Below are 23,066 nucleotides of genomic sequence, written 5' to 3' on the forward strand. Positions count from 1 at the left end.
GTATGTATTAGTCAGCTATACTGCAGTGGGCAGCTTTAGAAACTCTGATTTAGAGCTACCATGTGTGCAGTCATGGGACAATTCTGGATTCATCAATTGATCATCTGTCATTTGGAATGTTTATTTTCCTAGAATTCTGATACCTCATAAATTTTATTAATATAATAAGTATGCATAAACTCAGAGTTCTAAGCTCTAACTCTAATGTCAGAGGTGACCTACATTGCCTGTCATGTACCAACGTGTGATCAGATGTAAAAAACAGGACAGGGAGCACACATCAAGTGTAATCAGCTGACCTGCATTGATTACTATCAGCACTTTAACTTCACCCACTTTTACCACCTTTAACCTAAAATCTATTTGCTTTATTTATAGCTTAAATGAGTGAGAGTACGCAGCTATCATGTCATTGTGGGTGTCCCCCATTTCATGATTAACAATGTTAATTACACCAGTTGAAGTGAATCTGGAAATGTGCTTTCAAGAAAAGTGCAAAGTTGAGTTGCAGAATGCATACCATTACTATAGAAGAGGTGGTGTACTGGAGTGCAGAACTAGGATTGCTTGTGTATCTATTCTTCACTTAGCAAGTTACACATATATTACAGTTGGGCTGCTCCTATTTAGGCTCTAGGAGAACACTATGATACCTTTGCTTGCAGATGTCTCTGATGGTTGCTGCTTTTGCTATTGTTTTTTCCCACTGAATGTCTTTCCCAGTTGACAGACACTGGGAGTCAGCCTTGGCAATCAGCTTCTGCAGCTCTGGATAGACTCGGTCCTGTAACATAAAATAATCAAGTGTGGGCCATATGAACTGGCAGAAGAGCTGAAAAGTGTAGTTGGACCAGGATCTGAGGATATTTAAATAATCAAACCAAGTCCCACTGTATTATTTCCACTTGCCAAGAGAAAAAAAAATAGCTGATTTAAATACCTCAAAGCTGGTTCCAGTGAGATGTACATGTACATCCCTGACCTGTTGGTTAACCTCGTTATAATCTTTGTACCTGTTTTTCCCACAACAATGTCATCAGGCGCAGGGTGATGGGTTGAAGTTTGGATGTGCTGCCTATCATCTGTAAAGCCCGCAGAATCTGAGGCACACACACCTGCTCATTGAGAAGAACACATACATTGAGTTTCATATCGGCTTACAATTGTACTAATTAAGAGGCTCTAACAATAAAGAGATGAGATCACACTCACCTTATGTGTACCAAACGTGGGTATAGTGTACAGGATTTCCCGTGATAATTCAGGTTCTAGAAAACGGCCAAGTCTGTACATCAAAACTGGAACTAAGTATGGCACCTGCAAGACAGCAGAGTATTATTTCCACCCATGTGTCAGTACATGTAATACTGATTGCTAAGCAATCTCTACCACAATTATTTCAAATATATAGAAACTTCTGTACTCAGAACATGCATATAGTGGTCCTTAGGTTTCAAATGACAAATTAAGAAAAAACAGTATTTAAGTTCTAAAGGATATTACGTTATATGTACTGTACTTATTTATATAAACCATAACACATATTGTACAGTCAAATTTGGAACCAAGAAATTATTTTATTTTCTGACTTATTCAATAACAAGTTACCTGTAAAACAATTATTATGGGCTCTTTTCAGCAATGTTATTCAGCAAGCAAACAAACGTTAAAATACTACAAAATTCTTTACTTTATATAACGCCAACTCAGAATGGCGTTAAATGAAAAAAAAAATCATTAATTATCATGAAGACTGCAGGAACAGAAGAAAATTTTCCCATGAGTCCCTGCAGGATCTTGAACTCCACCCCAGTCGCCTTCCCTGCAGTGTGACGAGAGGCTAGTGTATGTCCAGCTGCAGACTCCCGAGTGTCTAAAATTATTAAAATATGTGCCTAGGTTTATATAAGTCTGTATACATTTATATTTACGTGGTTTTATACGTCAAATTTATATCTAAAATGTATATATACAGGTTGAGTATCCCTTATCCAAAATTCTAAATCACACATTTTTGGTTCCTGTACTGAGATAATGACACATATATATATGTATATATACATGTAATATATAATATGTATGTCATTATCTCAGTAGGGGACCCAAAAATGTGAGATTTTGAATTCTGGATAAGGGATACTGTAAAACCACAGAACTATAAATGTATACAGACTAACTAAGCTATGTACACATTTTAATACATTTAGACACTTTTGGGAGGCTGGAGCTGAACATACACTTGCCACTCATAATAGTGCAGGGAAGGAAACTAATCACATTGTTAACTTAGTGCATAACGGGGCATGGGTTGGGTACGGGATACTGGCAGTGAGGATGACGGTGGTCAGAAGACAGACACCAGCATCCCAACTGCCAAAATCCAGACAGGTGGCCACTACTAAACTGACCCTAACCCTCACTTCCCACAGCCTAACCCTAACCCTATCTGGCAAACTTGCGTTTGGGATTCCGGCTGTTGGGATTCCAGCGTCGGCATTCTGACAGCCTTTGGGATTCCAGCGCCATGCTTCTGATTACATCCCACCGAGCTTGCGAAGAACAAGAAATGGAAGGTTTTGTTTTCGGTCCTCCGAAAACAATGCCTTCATGAACTTTTCAAGGACAGCGTGTTACAGAAACTGCTGTCTCTGCAAAGTTTAATGCTGAATCGCATGGGAAAGAAATTATAATATAAAAATTATTGTGTCGACGTTGCCCGAAAATATTTGGGACGACATCGGCACTAATGCTAAATAGAGCCATATGTGACCAGTCATTACTTAAACTGCACTTACTACCCACACACAGTGAAGGTATCCAGTAACCATTCTGTGTGCGGAACCAATACAGAGTACATGACAATGTAGCCTTTAAAATCACAAGGAATCAGAAACTCACAATGCACATGGGGGTTAATTCCAAATTGATCGCAGCAGGATTTTTGTTAGCAATTGGGCAAAACCATGTGCACTGCAGGGGAGGCAGATATAACATGTGCAGAGAGAGTTCGATTTGGGTGGGGTGTGTTCAATCTGCAATCTAATTTGCAGTGTAAAAATAAAGCAGCCAGTATTTACCCTGCACAGAAACAAAATAACCCACCCAAATCTAACTCTTTCTGCACATGTTATATCTGCCTCCCCTGCAGTGCACATGGTTTTGCCCAATTGCTAAAAAAAATCCTGCTGCGATCAACTTGGAATTACCCCCATGGTTCCAGCCAAATTCATTAGTGTGCATTTTTTTTAATTTTTTTTTTAAAGCAATGTACACAAAATTGCTGCCCCACTTTCTCTAGCGGTCAGGTAAGTGTATTACATTGCTCACAGCAAATGTTTGTTGCAAACAATAGACTTGTTACTTTACTTTATCCATATTTAGCTATCATTATAGTCCACTTACACTTCATTAAAGGCTCTCTCTTCCCCAAAAAGTCCATTATATTTTGACTGTTAAATGTATACAAGAACATTGATTGTGGAGTTAAACTCAATTAAGTTAAGCAAAATACTAATTCTTACTACACATTATGTGTTTAGTAATCTAATTAAAGATTGATAGAGTATTTTGTGCAACAAAAACGCAGTGTGTCAAAAACATGTCAGGGAATCATGTTTATAATGAAAGGACACAGTATGCATTGCCACAAGCCAGAGTTACCCATGGAAGACAAAGGGTAAACTGCAAACACTCGCAAACCCTGAATTACCCAACAGCTGGATAAGTGCACAGGACGAATCATTAGTTTCAGATATAAGTGGACCGCTCAGGAGATGGTAAAACATGTTGCTAAGCAACTAGGGGCATTTTGTATCCCATCTCATCCCTAAATATTCAGCAGCTAGGTCATCTGTCTAATTAATATTGTGAAAGTGTGTTTTATCCACACATTCTCTTCTCTGTCTTTTAATTGCATGTAATTTTCCACTGTCCATTACTTCATTCATTGGGTGTGAAACTGCTGTCCCTGGGAAAGAAATGATAATAACATGAAGGCTGACAGAGAATCATGTATTTCAACAATAGACTGACTTGCACACAGCAGTACAGATTATGTTCCAGAGCATTTCAAGTTATTAAAGAATAAACCAGTGTGTGTTTATTACATATTCTCTTCATATATAAGATACAAACAGATGTTTCCCAGACTTAATCAGATAATCAGAAACTCACATCTATGTTCATGACATTTTAACTGTGAGAGTGAGTACTAGTGACTGACTATAACAGACTCTGTGGCATATAAAGTTTGAAATAAATATAAAGTTTTTAAAAGGGAAAATACTGTAAAGCAGGAGGCATGGCTTGATTAGGTGTGGAGCAAGTCGTAAGCCACTGTGCTCTTCAGTCCAACTATGTGGCTGTCTCCACTCACCTCCTGTTCTACTCCGCTGGTTGAGGATGGCACCGTATTCCTTTGTTGGATAACTGGTGCCTGCCTTCCTCACTGGTGCCAGCATTAATTAGTGATGCATTCTGTGCAGTGTTGGGGCCTCTGGGACTTGTGAAGTGGGTCCACCATTGCTGCCTCCTGGATGGGTGCTCCTGATGCTGATGTCCATTGGAGGCGCCCTTTCCTAGATGATCTCTCCTCCTGCTGTCTCTCCAATAGCTCCTGCTTCCTGAGTGCCGCCCAATGTGCTGTATGCATCTTTCTTCAGAGCCTGCCATCGCCGCCATCCTGGCTTGATTACTGCCGTGTCTAGTGCCCCTCACTTCTCCTGCTCAGCAAGGACTCGCTGTGACATGCCATAGTCTGTTCTTTGCTCATGGTGGCCCATATCTGTATGCTCCATTGTCTCCACCATCTGCCATTTTAAGAGACACTCTCCTCTACAGAATATAGGCTGTAGCATTCACTGCCCAATACCTGCAGGCCAGAGGGGGATTTGTGCACCATATCTATTTCCTGAACTGCTAATGTAGTTTGGCCATGGTTCTCCTGATCTACTGTACATTTGCCTCTACCTACTGTTACCTGACTCTTCCACAGATTTTCATATTTCAGTTTCTCCTATTTGTGTATGATGAAAATCACAGGCTTCTGCTGCTGGTATGCTGGAGAAATTTTCCAGCAATGCTCCTCCATCTTTGGATGTTCAGTTTCTCTCCAACGCCCTGCAAACTGCTGCTCATCCTCCAGGTGGCACGGATTGCCTCGTAGAAGCAAAAAACATGTAGTATCGCGGAGGTCAATATGGCTCTCTCTCTCATTGATCGTGACATGCAAAAAATGCAGGATCGGACTGGAGAGACCGAGAATCATATTTCCAACTTGGAGGATAACACTACCCCTTCTTCTAGTCTCTGGAATCTTAGAGAGCTGACTGACAATGACAGCCGTAGGCTAGTTGGTCTAGCTGAAAAAGTGGAAGGCTCTAAGTAAGTATACAAAGCTAAAGGCACAGGGGTGGCTGTCCCGGGGCCAACACACAGAGAGAGCTCCCACACACAGCAGTCAGAGAGTGAACTGCGAGCTGCTACTGGGCACCTCTCTGATGGTATTGCATGATGGATAAGTACTTGTATGACTGTGGACGCAGTGGTCATCCAAGGAAACTTAGAGCATCAGATGAAAGACATATCATGCTTACTTCCCTTAGAAATCAGAAGAGGTCCAGCTGTACCATAGGCTCAGAACTGGCAGAAAACAGTGGGACCCAGGTACACCCATCTAATGTTTGTCGGAGTCTGGCCAGAAGTGGTCTTTATGGAAGAATTGCAACCAAAGCCATACCTTCGACGTGGAAACAAGGCCAAGCAACTCCACTATGGGCCAAATTCAGACCTGATCGCTAGGCTACCTTTTCGCACAGCCTGCGATCAGGTCTGAACTGCGCACGTGTATGCACCGCAATGCACAGGCGCGTCTGTCCACAGCGATCGACATTGGCGGGCAGCGGCGGGATGTGTGAGAAAAGCGATCGCACGAGCAATCGTAAGGTGACTGACAGGAAGAGGCCGCTTGTGGGTGGCAACTGACCTTTTTTAAGGATTGTCTAGAAAAACACAGAAGGGACCAGGCGTTTTGAAGGGAGGGTTTCTGACGTCAGCTCCTGCCCCGATCATCGCACTGGAAGAGTAACTCCTGGGCTGTGCCGAGACTACACAAACTTTAAATGTGCAAGAGAGCTGCACAAACAGATCGCACCCCTGCACAGCGATTTCCCCTTTTCCTGTAGGCGGCGACTACCTGATCGCAGGGATGCAAAAAACACACCCTAGCGATCAGGTCTGAATTAGGCCCCATGTACGAAAACATAGGAACTGGGGTGCAGAAAACTGGCAGCAGGTGCTCTGGACTGATTAGTCAAAAGTTTAAATATTTGGCTGTAACAGATGGCAGTTTGTTCCCAAAAGGGCTGGAGAGTGGTACAATAATGAGTGTCTGAAGGCAACAGTGAAGCATGGTGGAGATTCCTTGCAACTTTGTGACTGCATTTCAGCAAATGGAGTTGGGTATATGGTCAGGATTAATGGTGTCCTCAATGCTGAGAAATACAGGCAGGTACTTATCAATCATGCAGTACCATCAGGAAGGTGTCTGATTGGCTCCAAATTTATTCTACAGCAGGACAATGACCCCCAACCATACAGCCAATGTCATTAAGAACTAACTTCAGCCTAAAGAAGAACAAGAAGTCCTGGAAGTGATGAATGGCTCCCAAAGAGCCCTGATCTCAACATCCTCGAGTCTGTCTGGGATTACATGAAGAGTCTACATCCACAGAAGATCTGTGGTTAGTTCTCCCTTCCAAGTTCCTTCAAAAACTGTGTCAAGTGTACCTAGAAGTACTGATGCTGTTTTAAAGGCAAATGGTGGTCACACCAAATACTGATTTAATGTACATTTCTCTTCTCACACCTGCCTCAGCTACATGCTTATTCATGCTTTACAGTACTTACTGTACATGTTCAAAGAAAAGCTGTAAAAGATGCATTACTTACCTGCGAAGAATCCGCCTTGGCAACTCCGCTCATGACCTTTAGCACTTTGCAGAAATTCTGTCCCGACTCACAAATGAGTAGGTATCCCAGCAGCAGTGATATGTGTGTGGGGACATTAGTAGTGAAAGGCAGCATCGAAGACACAGAAGTCAACCAGCTGCATGTAGCAGTTCTATTTTCTTTAAGAGTATTTAACATGTTCAAGGTCACAGTCATTGTGCAGTGCCAGCTGGACATAGGAAAAGGCAGCATCACAAAGGGCTAGATTGCAATAAAAACAAGAGTGGATAAAGTAAACTGACAATCTGGAGAAATCACTATACAGTCCATATAAAGTAAGGTTATACTGAAACATCTAATGCTTGCCCACCAGCATCCCATTTTTTCCCCTAAACCAGTGCACTCGCTGAAATTGTTTTTCAGGTATGTATGTTTCTATGTCATAAGCTGGCCATACACGCCAGGACTATTGTTCAAACCATCCAAATAGCTGACTGATTGGAATGATAATAGCTCCGTGTGGGGGCAAACGGTGATTGTCCATTATCTACCACAGGCTCAGAAATTGGCAAAAACGGAACTCGGCCCTCTTAAAAAAAAATTCTGAGTTCTGCAGGCATCCCGCTCGGCCGCCGAACTTGGACTTCATTACATCGGCCATAGTATCTTCCTTCTTTTTGAGACTCATTGTTCAGTCTGTGGGAAATTCCACAATTTTCCCACTACACTGTAACAATAGTTGCCAGGAATGAAACGTTTGATCTCTACCTCTAGCTGGACCAACCGTTTTTGACAATTTCTGAGCATGTGTGAGAAAATGGACAATCACTGATCGCCCCCACATGGAGCTATTATCATTCCAACCAGTCAGCTATTTCAAGGGGCAATGGGTGGAGGTGTAATGTAGTAGCTAACAATAGAGAAAATGCTATTTGTATTTTGTGAACTACAGGTACCAGCATGGCCTGCTCATGCTCTTACCATAGGCAATGTGTGGCACTCCAGCTTCTGTGGAACTACACATACCAGATGCCCAAACAGTAAAATAGCTCCATAGCACCTGGAGTGCAACATGTTGCCTACCCCCGCTGTACGGGATATTCACATTTCAAACTCTGCAATTCCAAGCATTTGAAGCACATGTAACTGACGGTAAATAACAACTGCTATACCAAACCACGATACTCATACTGTATTTTCATTTTTTATACACAACTTGTGTGAGTTGTGCTGTAGAAAATTAACTCTTTTTCCATCTCATTTACATTCATCACAATGAGAAAAAGTAAACGAGCATTGACAAATGTATAAGACTTAAGTTCCTGCTTTGTAAAGGAGGCATGTCTAACAAAACATAGATTAAATGCACTGACCAAATTAAGTACACAGGGCCTGGTAATGCCGTACTTAGCAATGCAAATGCAGGAGGATGTGCATACCACCTCCTCCAAGCATTCACAATGCAACCCGGATCTCAGTGAACCATTGGTCGCAATGTTCAACTGTGACGGCAGGCTAAGGAAGCTTAAGCTTTCTCAGCCTTGCCTTCGCAGTGTGGCTTCGAAGGCCAAGGTAACTGCGTCTTGCAATGCTGGCCTCTGAACTCCTGGAAAACCGTGGGGCTGCATGCACATGCGCAGAACTCAAACATTGGGGATATGCAGTAAGAATCGCATCAGCGTCCCTTACTGAATTAGCCCCATTGTACTTTGCTTGCATTTTAACATGTGTTAAACAAAAAGAATCCCGAACACCCGTATGCAACTTTAAGGTTCGTTTTCTGTGCAAAATCATATTTTAATATATCAGCCATGTCAAATTTTCTGAGCCTGGTAGTGACATATAAACATTATTATGCAGAAAATGGGATTGCTTTAGCTAAATTACCATGTTCTCGCTCTCCTTGTTGTCTACGTCTTGTATTTTTTCCAGAAGTGTTTGTGCCAAGTGCTGCAAAGACACTCCTCCATCCTTCTCACTGATGCAATCTACTAAGGTTGAGGATGATAACACTTGCAGTAATGGCAAAACTAGAACCTGAGCAATGGCTGAAGCATGCTTTTCCTCTTGGCACGTCAAAATCTTTACAGCTGTGAAAAGATATGTAACTAATATAACATACTGTAAAATAATTGCTATCATAATCAAAGTCCCATAATAAAAGCATAGATGTTTATAAGAAGTGTTATGGTGGACTTACCATTGTTAAGACTTTTTCTGAGAAGTACACAGGGTTCCACAGGGAAATATTGGGGTGTAGAGTGGATCTTGATTCAGAGACACCAACAGGCTAAAGCTGTAGCTGTCCCAGGATGCATAGGGGCCTCCTCTATATCCCTGCCTCCAGGCACTGAGAGCTTAGTTTCGATAACCAGACCAATGCAGGATCAGGCAAGAGAGAAGGCAGATGTTAGTCACATAGAACCACATTCTCACGACAAAAGACAGTACCAGCGGCTAATGCCATACAACCCAAAGCAGCAAGGTGCGTCAGGGTGGGCACCCTGTGGTACCCTGTGTACTTCGCAGAAAAAGTGGTAACAATGGTAAGTCTACCATAACACTACTTTTCTGCATCAGGGTACACAGATTTCCACAGGGAAACATTGGGGATGTCCTAAAGCAGTTCCTCAAGGCAGGGGATGCACCTTAGTGGATGCGAGAATCCGGCGTCCAAAGGAAGCATCCTGGGAGTCGAAGGTATCAAAGGCATAGAACCTAAGAAACGTGATCACTGAGGACCACTTAGCCGCCTTGCACAACTGTATTAGCGGACACGCCGCGGCAGGCCGCCCACGAACGTCCAACAGACCGAGTAGAATGGGCCTTAATTGCAGCAGGAGCTGGAAGTCCAGCCTGTGCATAAACTTGTGCAATTACCATTCTAATCCATCTGGCCAAGGTTTGCTTATTCGCAGGCCAGCCACAAAAAGCACAAAGAGGGCGTCAGACCACCTAATAGAGGCAGTCCTCTCCACGTAGATACGGAGAGCCCTTACCACTTACAAATAACGTTCTTTGACCGACAGGTCCAAAGAGATAAAGGCCAGGACCACAATTTCTTGGTTAAGGTGAAATGAAGACATCACTTTAGGCAAATAACCGGGGCGCGTTCGCAGAACTGCCCGGTCACGGTGAAAAGATCAGAAAGGGAGGACGACAGGACAATGCTCCTAAGTCCGACACCCTTCGTGAAGACGCAATAGCCAGCAAGAACAGGACATAGGGAGGCTAAATAAGGAGAACGTCCTGAGTGAATGTATGCACACCGGGATAGAGGCAATCTTGCACTGAAACCACACCAACAAGGCAGATATGTGAACTTTGAGGGAGGCCAGAAGAAGACCTAAGTCCAAGCCTCTTTGTAGATAAGCCAGAATTCTGGAAGTCTTAAATCTACCAGCTTCATAGTTCTCATCAGCATACCAGGTGAAATAAGTATGTCAAACCCTGTAATAAATCCGGGCAGAGGCTGGTTTGCGGGCCTTTAGCATAGTTTGAACAACCGCCTCAGTAAATCCTTTAGCCCTCAGGAGTGATGCTTCAAGAGCCACGCCGTCAAAGCAAGTCTGGACAGGTGTGGATAGGGACGGGCCCTGTACGAGGAGGTCTAGACGCTGTGGAAGTAGAAGGGAACGTCCTGTCGACAGACCCTGCAGGTCTGAGAACCAATGCCATCTGGGTGACAGGCAGAGTGGACAACACCACTAGGCGGGTGACATGAGAATCCACCGGCGGTGAATTTTCCCACTTGTTACATAACTCTGCAGGGAGACGGATAGCGAGCCAAGGCCCGTTTAGACAGAGGGAATTTCTTCCCTGGATTAGACCAGGGCTCCTGCCTGATATCCACCAAATGGTCAGATTGGGGTAATAGATTTTTAACCACTTTCTGCCATTTAAACATATCAGTTTTCTTAGCCACAGTAGTGGAATCCTCATCATCAGTGATTGCAGGATTTGCTTAATAGCAACCACAAGGGCAGGGACAACAATTTGCAATGGAGAATCCTCATCAGAAACACCTGATTCAGTGTCTGACAGGACAGTATGCTCCCCCTCCTCTTCAGATGGAAACATCTGAGAGATTTGTGGATTGTGAGGAGGAAGCAGCCCGCTTAGAATGACCTGGAGTGACCTGGAGTAGATATTTGTCTGACCAAGGAATGATTTAATTGCTGCAACTGGTTTGACAAATTTTCCACCCAAGGCAGATTAATCATAGGGACAATTTGTGGCTGTAATGGCACAGGTGGTCCCACAGGGGGCGTTGTGTTCCACCAGAGTACCCAGTAGGTTTGTGAACGCAGCCCAGGGTGGCTCCTGATTGGTTACAGGAGCTGCGGACTGACTGAGAGATGTATGATACATAGTACACAGACCATCATACACATATTCCCCCTGTGGTAAACCTTTGGGGCATGCTCTGCATGATGCAGGAGCATCCACAGACTTACTGCCCTTCTTGCTAGACATTGAACACAAATGCAACAACAGAGTGAATTAGTACGATAAAGCCAGAGTACAATACCTGCGAATAATTCCGTTAGTATGTGACTGTAGACACAGTACACAACACCAGCTAATAAATCCGGTATTATGTGACTGAGTACACAGTAAAATACACGTAAGAGGCAAATACTGTGACGCACTATATAGATGGCCCTGATGCACCAAGTCCTTTAGGGTACAGAATATAGTGATAGATATATCTGGGAAACACTGAAAGTGAAACCACACAGCAGATACAGGCACACACAGTCACAGGCAACGCAGATAATTATTATGACAATAAAACTGCACTGGACTAGTATATGTACAGATATATAATATATAACAGCACGGTCCTAGACCGGAGGTAGATATCAGAATACTCGTACGATATATCCTGTAATAGGTACACTTTTTCTTAACTAACGCTGTCTGTATAAAGACATGTAGAATACTCAAGTGTTTGTAAAGTCACAGCACTGTATACAGGCGGCTTTACAAGAGAGACCTTGCCTGGCAGTCCAAGAGACAAGCCGCAATTATGCATATAAGATGGCGCCCAGAGTCTCAGTCGGAGTGAGGGAGAGCGTGAGGAAGCTCCAGGGTGGGAAAATCTACAGTAGATGTCACCCTGGGCCGGGGAGAGGCTACAGGTCAAGCGCCAGTTCCCAATGCTGGACTTCCACCTCAGGTACTAGCGAGCCTTATTAAATGGGGCGTTAGTACACCCGACCTATGCTCTATTGGCCTGGTGGTCTAGTGGGTTCCTTGCTCTGTGACAGTGTCCATGCCAGCGCCGCGACCCATCTCCCTAGGTTGCGGATGGAACGCAATTTCATTGCGGGTCCCACCTAAGGGACCCTTTTACCAGCCACGCGAACCAGGAGAGCGACTGCGATCGTGTGCCTAAAGCCTGAGCATCTCCGTACCCGGGAACAGGCCGCGGGAGTATGCGACGCCGCTTGGGAGGTGATGGAGCTGCAGCGCTGAAGTGTCACCATGACATACAGACCTGATAGACCAGTTTTGAAGAAATTTTCTGTCAGAAAAAGCTTTTTCAGGGCTGCTCAGTGCAGCCCACCTGTTAAGTGACCTGCTATCTGCAGACACCAACTGAAACAGAGCTCACAGTACCTGATGCACTCAATAAACTACAGCTCCCTGTAGCCCTTAGTGCCGGAATGCTTCAGCGCTAAGGGATGCTGGGAGCTGTAGTTTATTTAGTGTGTCTACTTCCCTGTAATGCGGCGCGTTGGGACACCGGCGCTAACAATACTGGAGGCGGGGTTAAAGAGGAGGCCCCAATGCATCCTGGGACAGCCTAAAGCTTTAGCCTGTTGGTGCCTCTGGATCAAGATCCACTTTACACCCCAATGTTTCCTTGTGAAAACCAATGCAGAAAAAAATGCATTGCAGAAGTAAGATTGGGCTTTGTGTTTAATGCTGCCAAAATGTATGACGAATAACTTGGAAACCTACCTAAATTCAAGATTTGTTTATGCTGACTGGCTGGAGCCTCCAGGAGGAGCAAGCTGATCCCAGTTAAAGTCTGCTCTCTGGGGAAACTCTGGAAACAAAACAGAAATCTTTATATATTTATCAATTGTGGATAGTAGATCTAACAATGTTTAAGGAAAATTTTATATATATATATATATATATATAGATAGATAGATATATATATAGATAGATATATATATAGATAGATAGATATACATACATGCATATACTAGGTGATTCATCGATATATATATATATATATATATATATAGATAGATATAGATAGATAGATAGATAGATAGAAAGATAGATAGATAGACATACATGCATATACTAGGTGATTCATCGTGCCCTACGGGCGCTCTTCACACCATCGTAAGATGCTATGTCCCCTTAACCCCTGCATACCCCTGTGGCGTGTAATATTTGTATTATATGGAGTATTACCGCCAATCATATTTGTGTGAGTGGTTAAATATTGCATGGACAAAGGGCGTGCGATGGTTAAGGGGTCGTAGCCCCTTGCAACTGCGTGAACAGCGCACGCAGGGCCTGATGAATCACCTAGTAGGTGCTGTGGTTGGGGGAGTGGCGGGTGCGGGGGAGACGCGGATGGGGGAGGGGATTCAGGGGTACCGCAGGTGGGGGAGGGGTGGGTGCTGCGGGTGGGGGTCTAGAGAAACCGCGGGTGGGGGAGGGGCAGGTGCGGCGGGTGGGGGAGGGGCGGATGCGGGGGTGCTGCGGGTGGGGGAGAGGGTCTGGAGCCACCGTGGGTGGTGGTGTGTGGGTGCCGCGGATGGGGCCCGGAGGTACTGCGAGTGGGGGAGGGGCAGGTAATGCTTCTCCTGCTTCTGCTCCTGGAAGTAGCTAAGCTGCTGTCCTCCCTTTGGCAGTTGCTCTCCTGGAGACTCGCACAGCAGCCTAGCAGCCAGTCACTATTGTTAGCGCCAGTGTCCCAACGCGCCGCATTACAGGGAAGAAGATGCACTCAATAAACTACAGCTCCCAGCAGGCCTCAGCGCCGGAATGCTTCAGCGCTAAGGGCTGCTGGGAGCTGTAGTTTATTTAGTGTGTCTACTTCCCTGTAATGCGGCGCGTTGGGACACCGGCGCTAACAATAGTGACTGGCTGGCAGAACTGACTGACTCGCTGAATCAATGTAAAAGGTGAGAGAGTGCTGTGCATTGTCAGTGACACTGCACACCCACTGCACAGCGCTGTCACCTTTTACATTGATTCAGCGCCCAGACATTACTGTCTGCGATATCACCCACTCTATCCGTTACATTAGCCATCTCGGGGCTTCCAGGCCGGCAGCCCAAGTGCTGCGTTGTGGAGTCAGGGCCTCTGGGGATCTGGGCGCGGCTGTGGCAGGGAGGCACTTCTGTGACATCACGCGCAGAGGAGGCTCTGGGGCTCAGAGAGTATGCGGCGCAGGGAGGTCTATGAAAGCCTTCCACTGCGCCGCTTTCATACACATCTATGCCGGTGGCCGCAGCAGCTTTTGTTCCAACTGCGCCGTGGTTAGAGAGTGGGGATTGTTGATGCTGGAGGCGGCAGGCGGACTGGCAGCAGGAAATAGGGAGTCATTCCGACCTGATCGTAGCTGTGCAAAATTTAGCAGAGCTACGATCACTTACACTGACATGCGGGGGGACGCCCAGAACAGGGCTGGTCTGCCCTGCATGTCAGGCCGGCCCCCCCTCCGCACAAGTACAAAAGCATCGCACAGCGGCGATGCTTATGTACTGGAAGAGTAGCTCCCAACCAGCGCAGCTCCTGTGGCTGGCTGGGAGTTACTCGTTGGTGCTCTGGTCTCAGCGGCTGCGTTGGCCGGACCGTGCCCACAAAATGGCGGCCAAACGCCGCTGTGCTCCCGCCCAGCGGCCGCCACTGCCTGTCAATCAGGCAGAGGCGATCGCTAGGGAATGACCGCCGTAGGCTGTCAGCCATGTGCCGGCACACTGCGGTACCGGCACATGCGCAGTTCTGACCTAATCGCTGCGCTGCGATGAACTGCAGCGAGCGATCAGGTCAGAATGAGGGTTTTTTTCCCCTATCTACAGCACAGAGACTTGCTACAGATGCAGTGGCATACCCTCCAGCTGTACCTTTTTGGCAGGTACAGGACCTTTTTTTATGGTCTGTACCGATTTTTGGCTGTCCAAACTTCCATTGAAAGTATAGGAAAAGGGGCGAATTTGTCCAGATTTTTATGTGTAAATTGTTGGAGGGTATGTTGCTGCAGATGCAGTGGGCCTATTTTGGGGTGTGGAGCTGGAGCTGCAGCTCCATCAGCCCCATTGTTAATCCTGCTCTGCGAACACACAGCAGCCAAAAGGCAGAGCCTCCCATTGGATGTAACCTGTGTGGGAGGGCGTTTCTCGCCCAATCAGCTGTGGACTGGATCTGATAGATCTGCCACGAACCCAATGAGAGCTCCTAGCCACTCCCAGCGTTAGGCACACAGTCACAGAGTGACAGATCTGGGCAATTATATAGGATATATATGTATTCATATTTGAAAGTGTGAAGCGGCTCCTTTTGTGGATTTTCTATATATATATATATATATATATATATATATATATATATATATATATACACACACACACACACACATATATATATATATATATACATACACATACATATATATTATTTTTTATTTTTTTTCATTGCTTTTATTTTTGTGGCTGCATTGGAAGGATACTGCGATCACTATGTACTGATAAAACAAACATAATTCAATATACAGTAATGATGTTTAAAGACAGCCGAAGAGCAAAAACAGGGACGTTACTCTCGCTTACGTCTTTCAGCAGAGTTACGTTTTCTTCCAGTAAGTGTATGAATGTGGAACAATCTCCTGTGATTTTCAAGCTGATTTCACAAGCACACAGGGCCTGCAGTGACAGCAGACACAGCTCATGTCTCCAGAAATCAGGGTGCTGCTGAAACCTGGCACACAATTCCTTCATGTACATGCACATCTCTGTCACTTGTATCCAATCTGTAAGCTGGAAGAAAAGGAAGAAAGAAAAAGTAACACTTTATAGTATATTACAGTCCAAATAAATCCACCAATGTACAAATTCAACTGAAAACACTTCCAGATATTAGAGGGTTACATGTAATTTGTTTATTACAGGCATTTGATATGTATGAGTTTAATGAATAGGCATTCATTGATCTAATTAAATAAAGCTCTACATCAGAGGTTCTCAAACTCGGTCCTCGGGGGCACACACAGTGCATGTTTTGCAGGTAACCCAGCAAGTGCACAGGTGTATTAATTACTCACTGACACATTTTAAAAGGTCCACAGGTGGAGCTAATTATTTCACTTGTGATTCTGTGAGGAGACCTGCAAAACATGCACCGTGTGTGCCCCCGAGGACCGAGTTTGAGAACCTCTGCTCTACATGTTTCCCACTAGCATTTTTTCCCCAGCATTAAGCTTAAAAACAATGAATAGCAGATAGCAGATTTGCTGTAATAAAACCAGCATTAGTGCTGGCAATGGCAGAGTGACAATGTCAGTAAGGTGTGGGGACAAGGCAGTGGCACTTCCACAGCTCCCTAGACTGGGGCTGGTATAACAGTTTGAATCAATGCCCAGCCGGCCAGTGCCTCACCTATGACAATTGTTTATAAACTAGTTAATGGAAGATTGCCATACCATATGCCCAGGGCCGGTTCCGGGGCTTCTGGCGCCCCAGGCGGCATTAGGGGCGTTGCTTCATACAGGGGGCGTGGTCAGTTACGCCCTCTGTACTGTTGTAGGATGTGCAGTGCGCGATGATGTCATCGCGCACCGCACAGCAAAGGTCCTCTCCACGAAGGTAAACTAGATGCTAAGTGCCTAATTCCCTTCGTGGAGAGGACCTTTGCTGTGCGGTGCACGATGACGTCAACGCGCACCGCACATCATTACAGTGAAGGTCCTCTCCAGGAAGGGAAATTAGACACGTAGGGTCTAGTTTCCCTTCACAACGGACAGCGGGCCGCGGCAGCGGGGGGCACCACAGCAGCAGCGGATCTTGCCATGGTGCGGCGCCCTCCGGATGGCGCCGGCGCCCTCCGGAAGGCGGCGCCCCGGGCAAAAGTCCTGCTTGCTGGTGGCAAGATCCGCTACTGCATATGCCTCTTAAAGGGAGTCAGTGGAATAATGTGTATAACAGTAGAGTTTCAATATATACAGTTACAATATAATAGTATTCCAATCATTATATTTACCGGTACTTGCAAGGTTTAATTTTCTCCAGCATTGTATCACCCACTTTATTTATGGTTTCACAGAAATCTCCTGCAGAATGTTAATTATCGCTGTAGATCGCAGTCCCCATTATTATCAATGGGGACTACGATCTGACACCTATGTACCAGACTGCATAAAGCAAAGCTTTTCAGAGTTTGGCCTCATTAATTTAAACCATCTTCAGATGATGTATTCAGCTTTAAGCAATGGAGACATACAAGCAGGAGCAAGTATGTGGATCCCTTTTCCACTGCCTCCCGCTGGCTCTCACATCTGACATTGGGCCTGATTTATATATGGAAAGAGGTTCTATCACTGCTGCTTATATGGAACCAGCAGTGATAGCACTAATATGGTAATGCAGAAGGAGGCATCACACCTCCTGCTGCATTACTGATCCGTGCTGTGCCCTTACATGAAGCATCGGATCAACTGCCCCATAAGGTCTGGCAAGCCGGCTGCCGCAGGTCCGAGCAGGAGACCATGAAATCTCCATCCTCTGATGAAGATCCTAGCCTGGACCCTCCCCCACAATGGTAGTGGCACCCACAAACTCGCATCCGCTGTCTCAGACAGGTCAGGCGCGTGTGCATGCACTGCAGATCCTTTGGGATCTGAATCAGGCCCACTGCGTGCATTCATATTGTCAGATTAGTGGTATAGTATATCTACAATGTCTATGTCCACAGTCATTAGGTCGACCCCATATGGTCGACATACATTAGGTTGACACTGACAAAAGTTTGACATGGACAAAAGGATGATACAGGAAAAGGTTGACAGGTATAAAATGTTGACACAAAAAAGGTAGACACAACATTTAAAAAAATATTGTGTGTGTCATTTTCACTGACAGAGCACAGGGAACCCCTATTAGTGTACCACTTTGCTCGCCATGCTTCGGGCAAGGTGCCTCGCTCCACTACCACTGCGCTCGGCACAGGTTACTATTCCCAATCGTAGTCCAGGTTGATGGTAAAGTATGAAAAAGGTGTAAAACAAAAAATGCCAAAAAAAAACCCTTAAAAAGGTGTGTTGACATGGGTTGACCTTTCATAGGTTAACCTTTTTGTTCATTTCGACATTTTGTCAGTATCGACCTAATGCATGTCGACCCAGACACTGTCTGTTTATACACTGGAACCCATCAGATTAACCGGAGAAGGCTTTCACAAAATGCTAGGGAAGTAAGTTGCAGGGACAGCAGTATTCACTAACGCTGTCCCTGTAGTAACACTTAGTACATAGTGGGGATATTTGTATGAAAAATGTAAATGTCCGCGAGGAAACTAATTGTTTAAAATCTCGTCAGTGTCGCAATTATTAATACATATGCCAGTGGTTCCTAAACCTTCTTTAGTCACGGTGCCCTACAGTATCAGCATTTTTTTAGTGATAGATTTGGATTTTTATTTTTTTTAATTAAGTCGATTTTGCTCGTCGTCATCGTTAGGTTAAGTTACTGTATGTGGTGGTATACAGGGTTGTGCTTCTGAATGCTCACGTTTTATAATTGGCAGCCACTATCACTGGATTTGCCTATCACAGTGACCATAAACAATTTGATTTGATCCTGGAACACCAACCTGAGACACTCCTGTAAGAGACTCGCAGGACCCCAGGGTGCCTTGGCACACAGTTTAGGAACCACTGACATAGGCCCCTAAATGAGAGGTTAAGATGGGACTCTCTACTGATAAATTTTGGTCTCCGTGATGCTATGTCATACATTTTGTACAAGGTATACCACACCGCTCAAGAACTGGGTATCCTCTTTGGCCAGGGTATCAAACTTGTAGAACTTCAAAGATGTTTTCCCCCGACCAGGTAGCAGCTCGGCATAGTGCAAGGCTCCATGGGCAGCCACCCAGGAAGAGCCCACTGATCAAGTAGAGTGAGCTTTCAGAGACTTAGGAACAGGTAAGGCTGCCGACAAATAGGCCTGTTGGATAGTAAGCTAATCCAATAAGCAATGGACTGCTTTGAAGAAGGGCAACCCTTTTTCTGAACATCATAGAGAACGAACAAGGAATCAGTTTTTCTGACCAGAGTCGTGCGCTTGACATAGATCTTCAAGGCACGCACAGCATCCAATGCCTTCGGAGGAGCAGAAGCGTCAGAACTGGACGGAATTACAATAGATTTAATCAGGTGAAACGCGGAGACAACCTTCGGCAGGAACTGCTGTCTAGTCTGGAGCTCCGCTCTGTCCTCGTAAAAGACCAAGGCCCTCATTCAGAGTTGATCGCACCAAGCAACTTTATGCTGCTGGTGCGATCAACTAATCTCTACCTATGGGGGAGTGTATTTTAGCATAGCAGGGTTGCGAACGCTTGTGCAGCCCTGCTATGCTAAAAAGTTTCCTGCAAAACAAGACCAGGGTCAGACCTACTTACCCTGTGCGACGGCTCCAGCGATGAAGGTCCCGGTCCTGACGTCAGACATCCGCCCACCAAACGCCTCGACACGCCTGCGTTGGACTCACCACGCCTGGAAAACGGTGAGTATCCGCCCCGGAACGCCTCCCGCCTGTCCATCTTCTTGCGATCGCCGCTGCGATCACATTTGTCGCTTGCGGTGTCGTTGCCGGCGACAATTGTTGCCAGGCAACGACGCGCGTGCGTAATGCGACCACCGCGCAAGTGCATTTCCCACCCGTTCGCACCACAGCCAAGATATCTTTGACACCTCTCACATACAGGCTCTGACAACGTGGCGTTGTCAGACTGTACCTGGATCGCTTGATCCTTGAGCAGAGCAGAGGCCTGAAGCAGAGCATTGTAGATCGCCCGAGGTTCCAGAATGTTGACTGGAAGGAGGCTTTCGTGGGCTGACCACCTGCCCTGGCTGACCACCTGCCCTGGAACTGCGCCCCTTGGGTGACAGCTCCCCATCCTCTCAGACTCTAATCCGTCGTGAGGAGGGTCTAATCTGTCGTGAGGAGGGTCCAATCCAGAATCCCGAAGCTCCTGCCCTCTAGGAGATTGGAGGCCTGTAGCCACCACAGGAGGGAAATCCTGGCCTGAGGTGACAGCTGAATCATCTGGAGCTTCTGGAGATGCGATCCGGACCATTGCTCAGGAGATCCAACTGAAACGTTTTGGCTTGGAACCTCCCAAACTGGATCGCCTCATATGAGGCAACCATCTTTCCTAACAATCTCATGCAAAGATGTACGGAAACTCGAGTAGGTCGGAGCACCATGCCGACCATCTCCTGAAGTGTTTTCGCCTTGGTGGTAGAAACACCTCTGGGCTACAGCAACATCCCCAGGAACAGGAGCCAATGAGTAGGCTCCAGGTGGGACTTCTGTAAGCTGAGAATCCACCCATGGTTGGACAGAAGACGGATGGTGCGGTCGATATGGAGCAGCAAAAGCTCCCTGGATCTTGCCTTTATCAGAAGATCGTCCAGATAAGGGACCACATTGACCCCCTGGACCCGGAGTTGAAGCATCATCTCCGTCATTCCCTTCATGAATACCCTCGGGGCTGTACACAAGCCGAAGGGCAATGCCTGGAATTGGAAGTGATCGCCCAGCAGGGCAAACCGCAGGTACGCCTGATGAGGAGGCCAAATCAGAATATGGATATCCAAGGAGACCATAAATTCCTGTTCTTCCAGGCCTGCAATCACTGTTCGCAGGGATTCCATATTTTACTTGAACACCCTCAAATAAGGATTCAAGGATTTCAGATTCAGAATAGGTCTGACCGAACCATCCGGCTTCGGCACCACAAACAGGACTGAGTAAAACCCCTTGCGGTGCGGTAGTGGTACTGGAACAATAATGTGGGACTGGACCAACTTTCAGATAGCCTGTTGCAATGTAACCTGCATATCCTCCAAAGCTGGTAAGCTTGATTTGAAAAATCGGGGGGGTTGTCAAATTTCAGCTTGTCGCCCCGAGAAACGAGCTCTTACCCAGGCATCCTGGCAGGAGGTCTCCCAGACACGGCTGAAGTGACGTAGTTGGGCTAGGTCCCCTCGAGGTGGGTGGGCACCTTCATGCTGAGGCCTTAGTGGACGCAGAACTGGTGGACTGTTCCTGGGAACTGGTACTTGCAGGTTTTCTGGACTTACCTCTGGTACCTCTAGCCGCATTGGAGGCACCTCTGGCCTTTGAACGAAATGTGCAAGACCGAAAGGACTGGACAGACGGAGTCAGATGGCGTCTTGCGGGCGGGGCCCCAAAGGGGAAAAAAGTGGGATTTCCCATCCGTAACTTTGGAAATCCATGCATCCAGTTCAACCCCAAAAAGCCATTCCCCAGAAAAGGGGAGGGATTCCACATTACGTTTGGATTCTGCGTCCGCAATCCACTGACGCAACCACAAGGCCCGGCACGCCGACACTGCTATGGCAGACGTTGGAGCATTAATGTTCCCCATATCCTTGAGGGAATCATAGAGGACACGGGTAGTGTCCTGAATGTGCTTCAGGAGGGTTACCATAGTAACTAAAGGCATGTCCCCCGAGAGGCCCCTCTGAATTTGCATGGCCCTAGAATGAATAGCATGGGTCATCCAGCAACCCGCAATGACTGATCTTTGTGAAAGGCCGGCTGCAGTGTATATAGATTTTAGGGTAGTCTCTATCTTTCTATCCCCAGGATCCTTCATAGTAAAGGAGCCCGTGGCAGGCAGCACCACCTTCAAGGACAGGAGAGAGTCTGAAACATCCACCCCATGGGGTTCCTCCCAAAATTTTCTACCTTCAGGAGCAAATTGGAAAGTGCGCAAAAATTTTTTGGACACTTGGAATTTTTGGTCTGGATTTTTCCAGGCCTGTTTGAATAAGTCATCTAACTCTGGAGATTCAGGGAAAGTGACATTGGGCTTGATTTGGACAAAAGAAAAACGACTGCTGTGATGCAGCGTCCCCTAGAGGGAGCATTAACATGTCCCTTATAGCCAAAATGAGGGTTTCAATACCCCGAGTAGAATCGGGATCCCACTAATGCAGGGGTGGGGAACCTTTTTTCTACCAAGGGCCATTTGGATATTTATAAAATCCTTCGGGGGCCATACAAAAATTCTCAACTTAAAAAATTACCCTGCCCCCCAGCAGGTCTGCCCCATAGAGGTACTGTGTGTGTGCGCGCAGGAGGCGCGCGTGCCAAAAAAATGGGTGTGGCCAGTTAAAAAATAAGATTTTACTTACCGATAAATCTATTTCTCGGAGTCCGTAGTGGATGCTGGGGTTCCTGAAAGGACCATGGGGGATAGCGGCTCCGCAGGAGACAGGGCACAAAAAGTAAAGCTTTTCCAGATCAGGTGGTGTGCACTGGCTCCTCCCCCTATGACCCTCCTCCAGACTCCAGTTAGGTACTGTGCCCGGACGAGCGTACACAATAAGGGAGGATTTTGAATCCCGGGTAAGACTCATACCAGCCACACCAATCACACCGTACAACTTGTGATCTAAACCCAGTTAACAGTATGATAACAGCGGAGCCTCTGAAAGATGGCTTCCTTCAACAATAACCCGAATTAGTTAACAATAACTATGTACAATTATTGCAGATAATCCGCACTTGGGATGGGCGCCCAGCATCCACTACGGACTCCGAGAAATAGATTTATCGGTAAGTAAAATCTTATTTTCTCTATCGTCCTAGTGGATGCTGGGGTTCCTGAAAGGACCATGGGGATTATACCAAAGCTCCCAAACGGGCGGGAGAGTGCGGATGACTCTGCAGCACCGAATGAGAGAACTCCAGGTCCTCCTTAGCCAGAGTATCAAATTTGTAAAATTTTACAAACGTGTTCTCCCCTGACCACGTAGCTGCTCGGCAGAGTTGTAATGCCGAGACCCCTCGGGCAGCCGCCCAAGATGAGCCCACCTTCCTTGTGGAGTGGGCCTT

At 46.1% G+C, this 23,066-nt stretch overlaps 1 protein-coding gene across 3 annotated transcripts in view; it reads right to left on the reverse strand.

The window, feature by feature from the left end:
- The window catches only part of FOCAD (focadhesin), an 872,056-nt gene that overhangs the window by 509,860 nt on the left and 339,130 nt on the right, over window positions 1-23,066 (reverse strand). For all 3 annotated transcript variants that reach the window (XM_063914161.1, XM_063914160.1, XM_063914162.1), the window contains 7 exons: window positions 15,753-15,959; window positions 12,919-13,006; window positions 8,836-9,038; window positions 6,949-7,209; window positions 1,213-1,317; window positions 1,014-1,115; window positions 654-784 (listed from right to left, as the gene is read on the reverse strand). In XM_063914161.1, coding sequence (XP_063770231.1) covers window positions 654-784; window positions 1,014-1,115; window positions 1,213-1,317; window positions 6,949-7,209; window positions 8,836-9,038; window positions 12,919-13,006; window positions 15,753-15,959 — 1,097 coding nt within the window. The remainder of the gene's footprint in view (window positions 1-653; window positions 785-1,013; window positions 1,116-1,212; window positions 1,318-6,948; window positions 7,210-8,835; window positions 9,039-12,918; window positions 13,007-15,752; window positions 15,960-23,066) is intronic.

The sequence above is a fragment of the Pseudophryne corroboree genome, chromosome 1 (genome assembly GCF_028390025.1).
Source record: "Pseudophryne corroboree isolate aPseCor3 chromosome 1, aPseCor3.hap2, whole genome shotgun sequence".
In the NCBI taxonomy this organism is placed as follows: Eukaryota; Metazoa; Chordata; class Amphibia; order Anura; family Myobatrachidae; genus Pseudophryne; species Pseudophryne corroboree.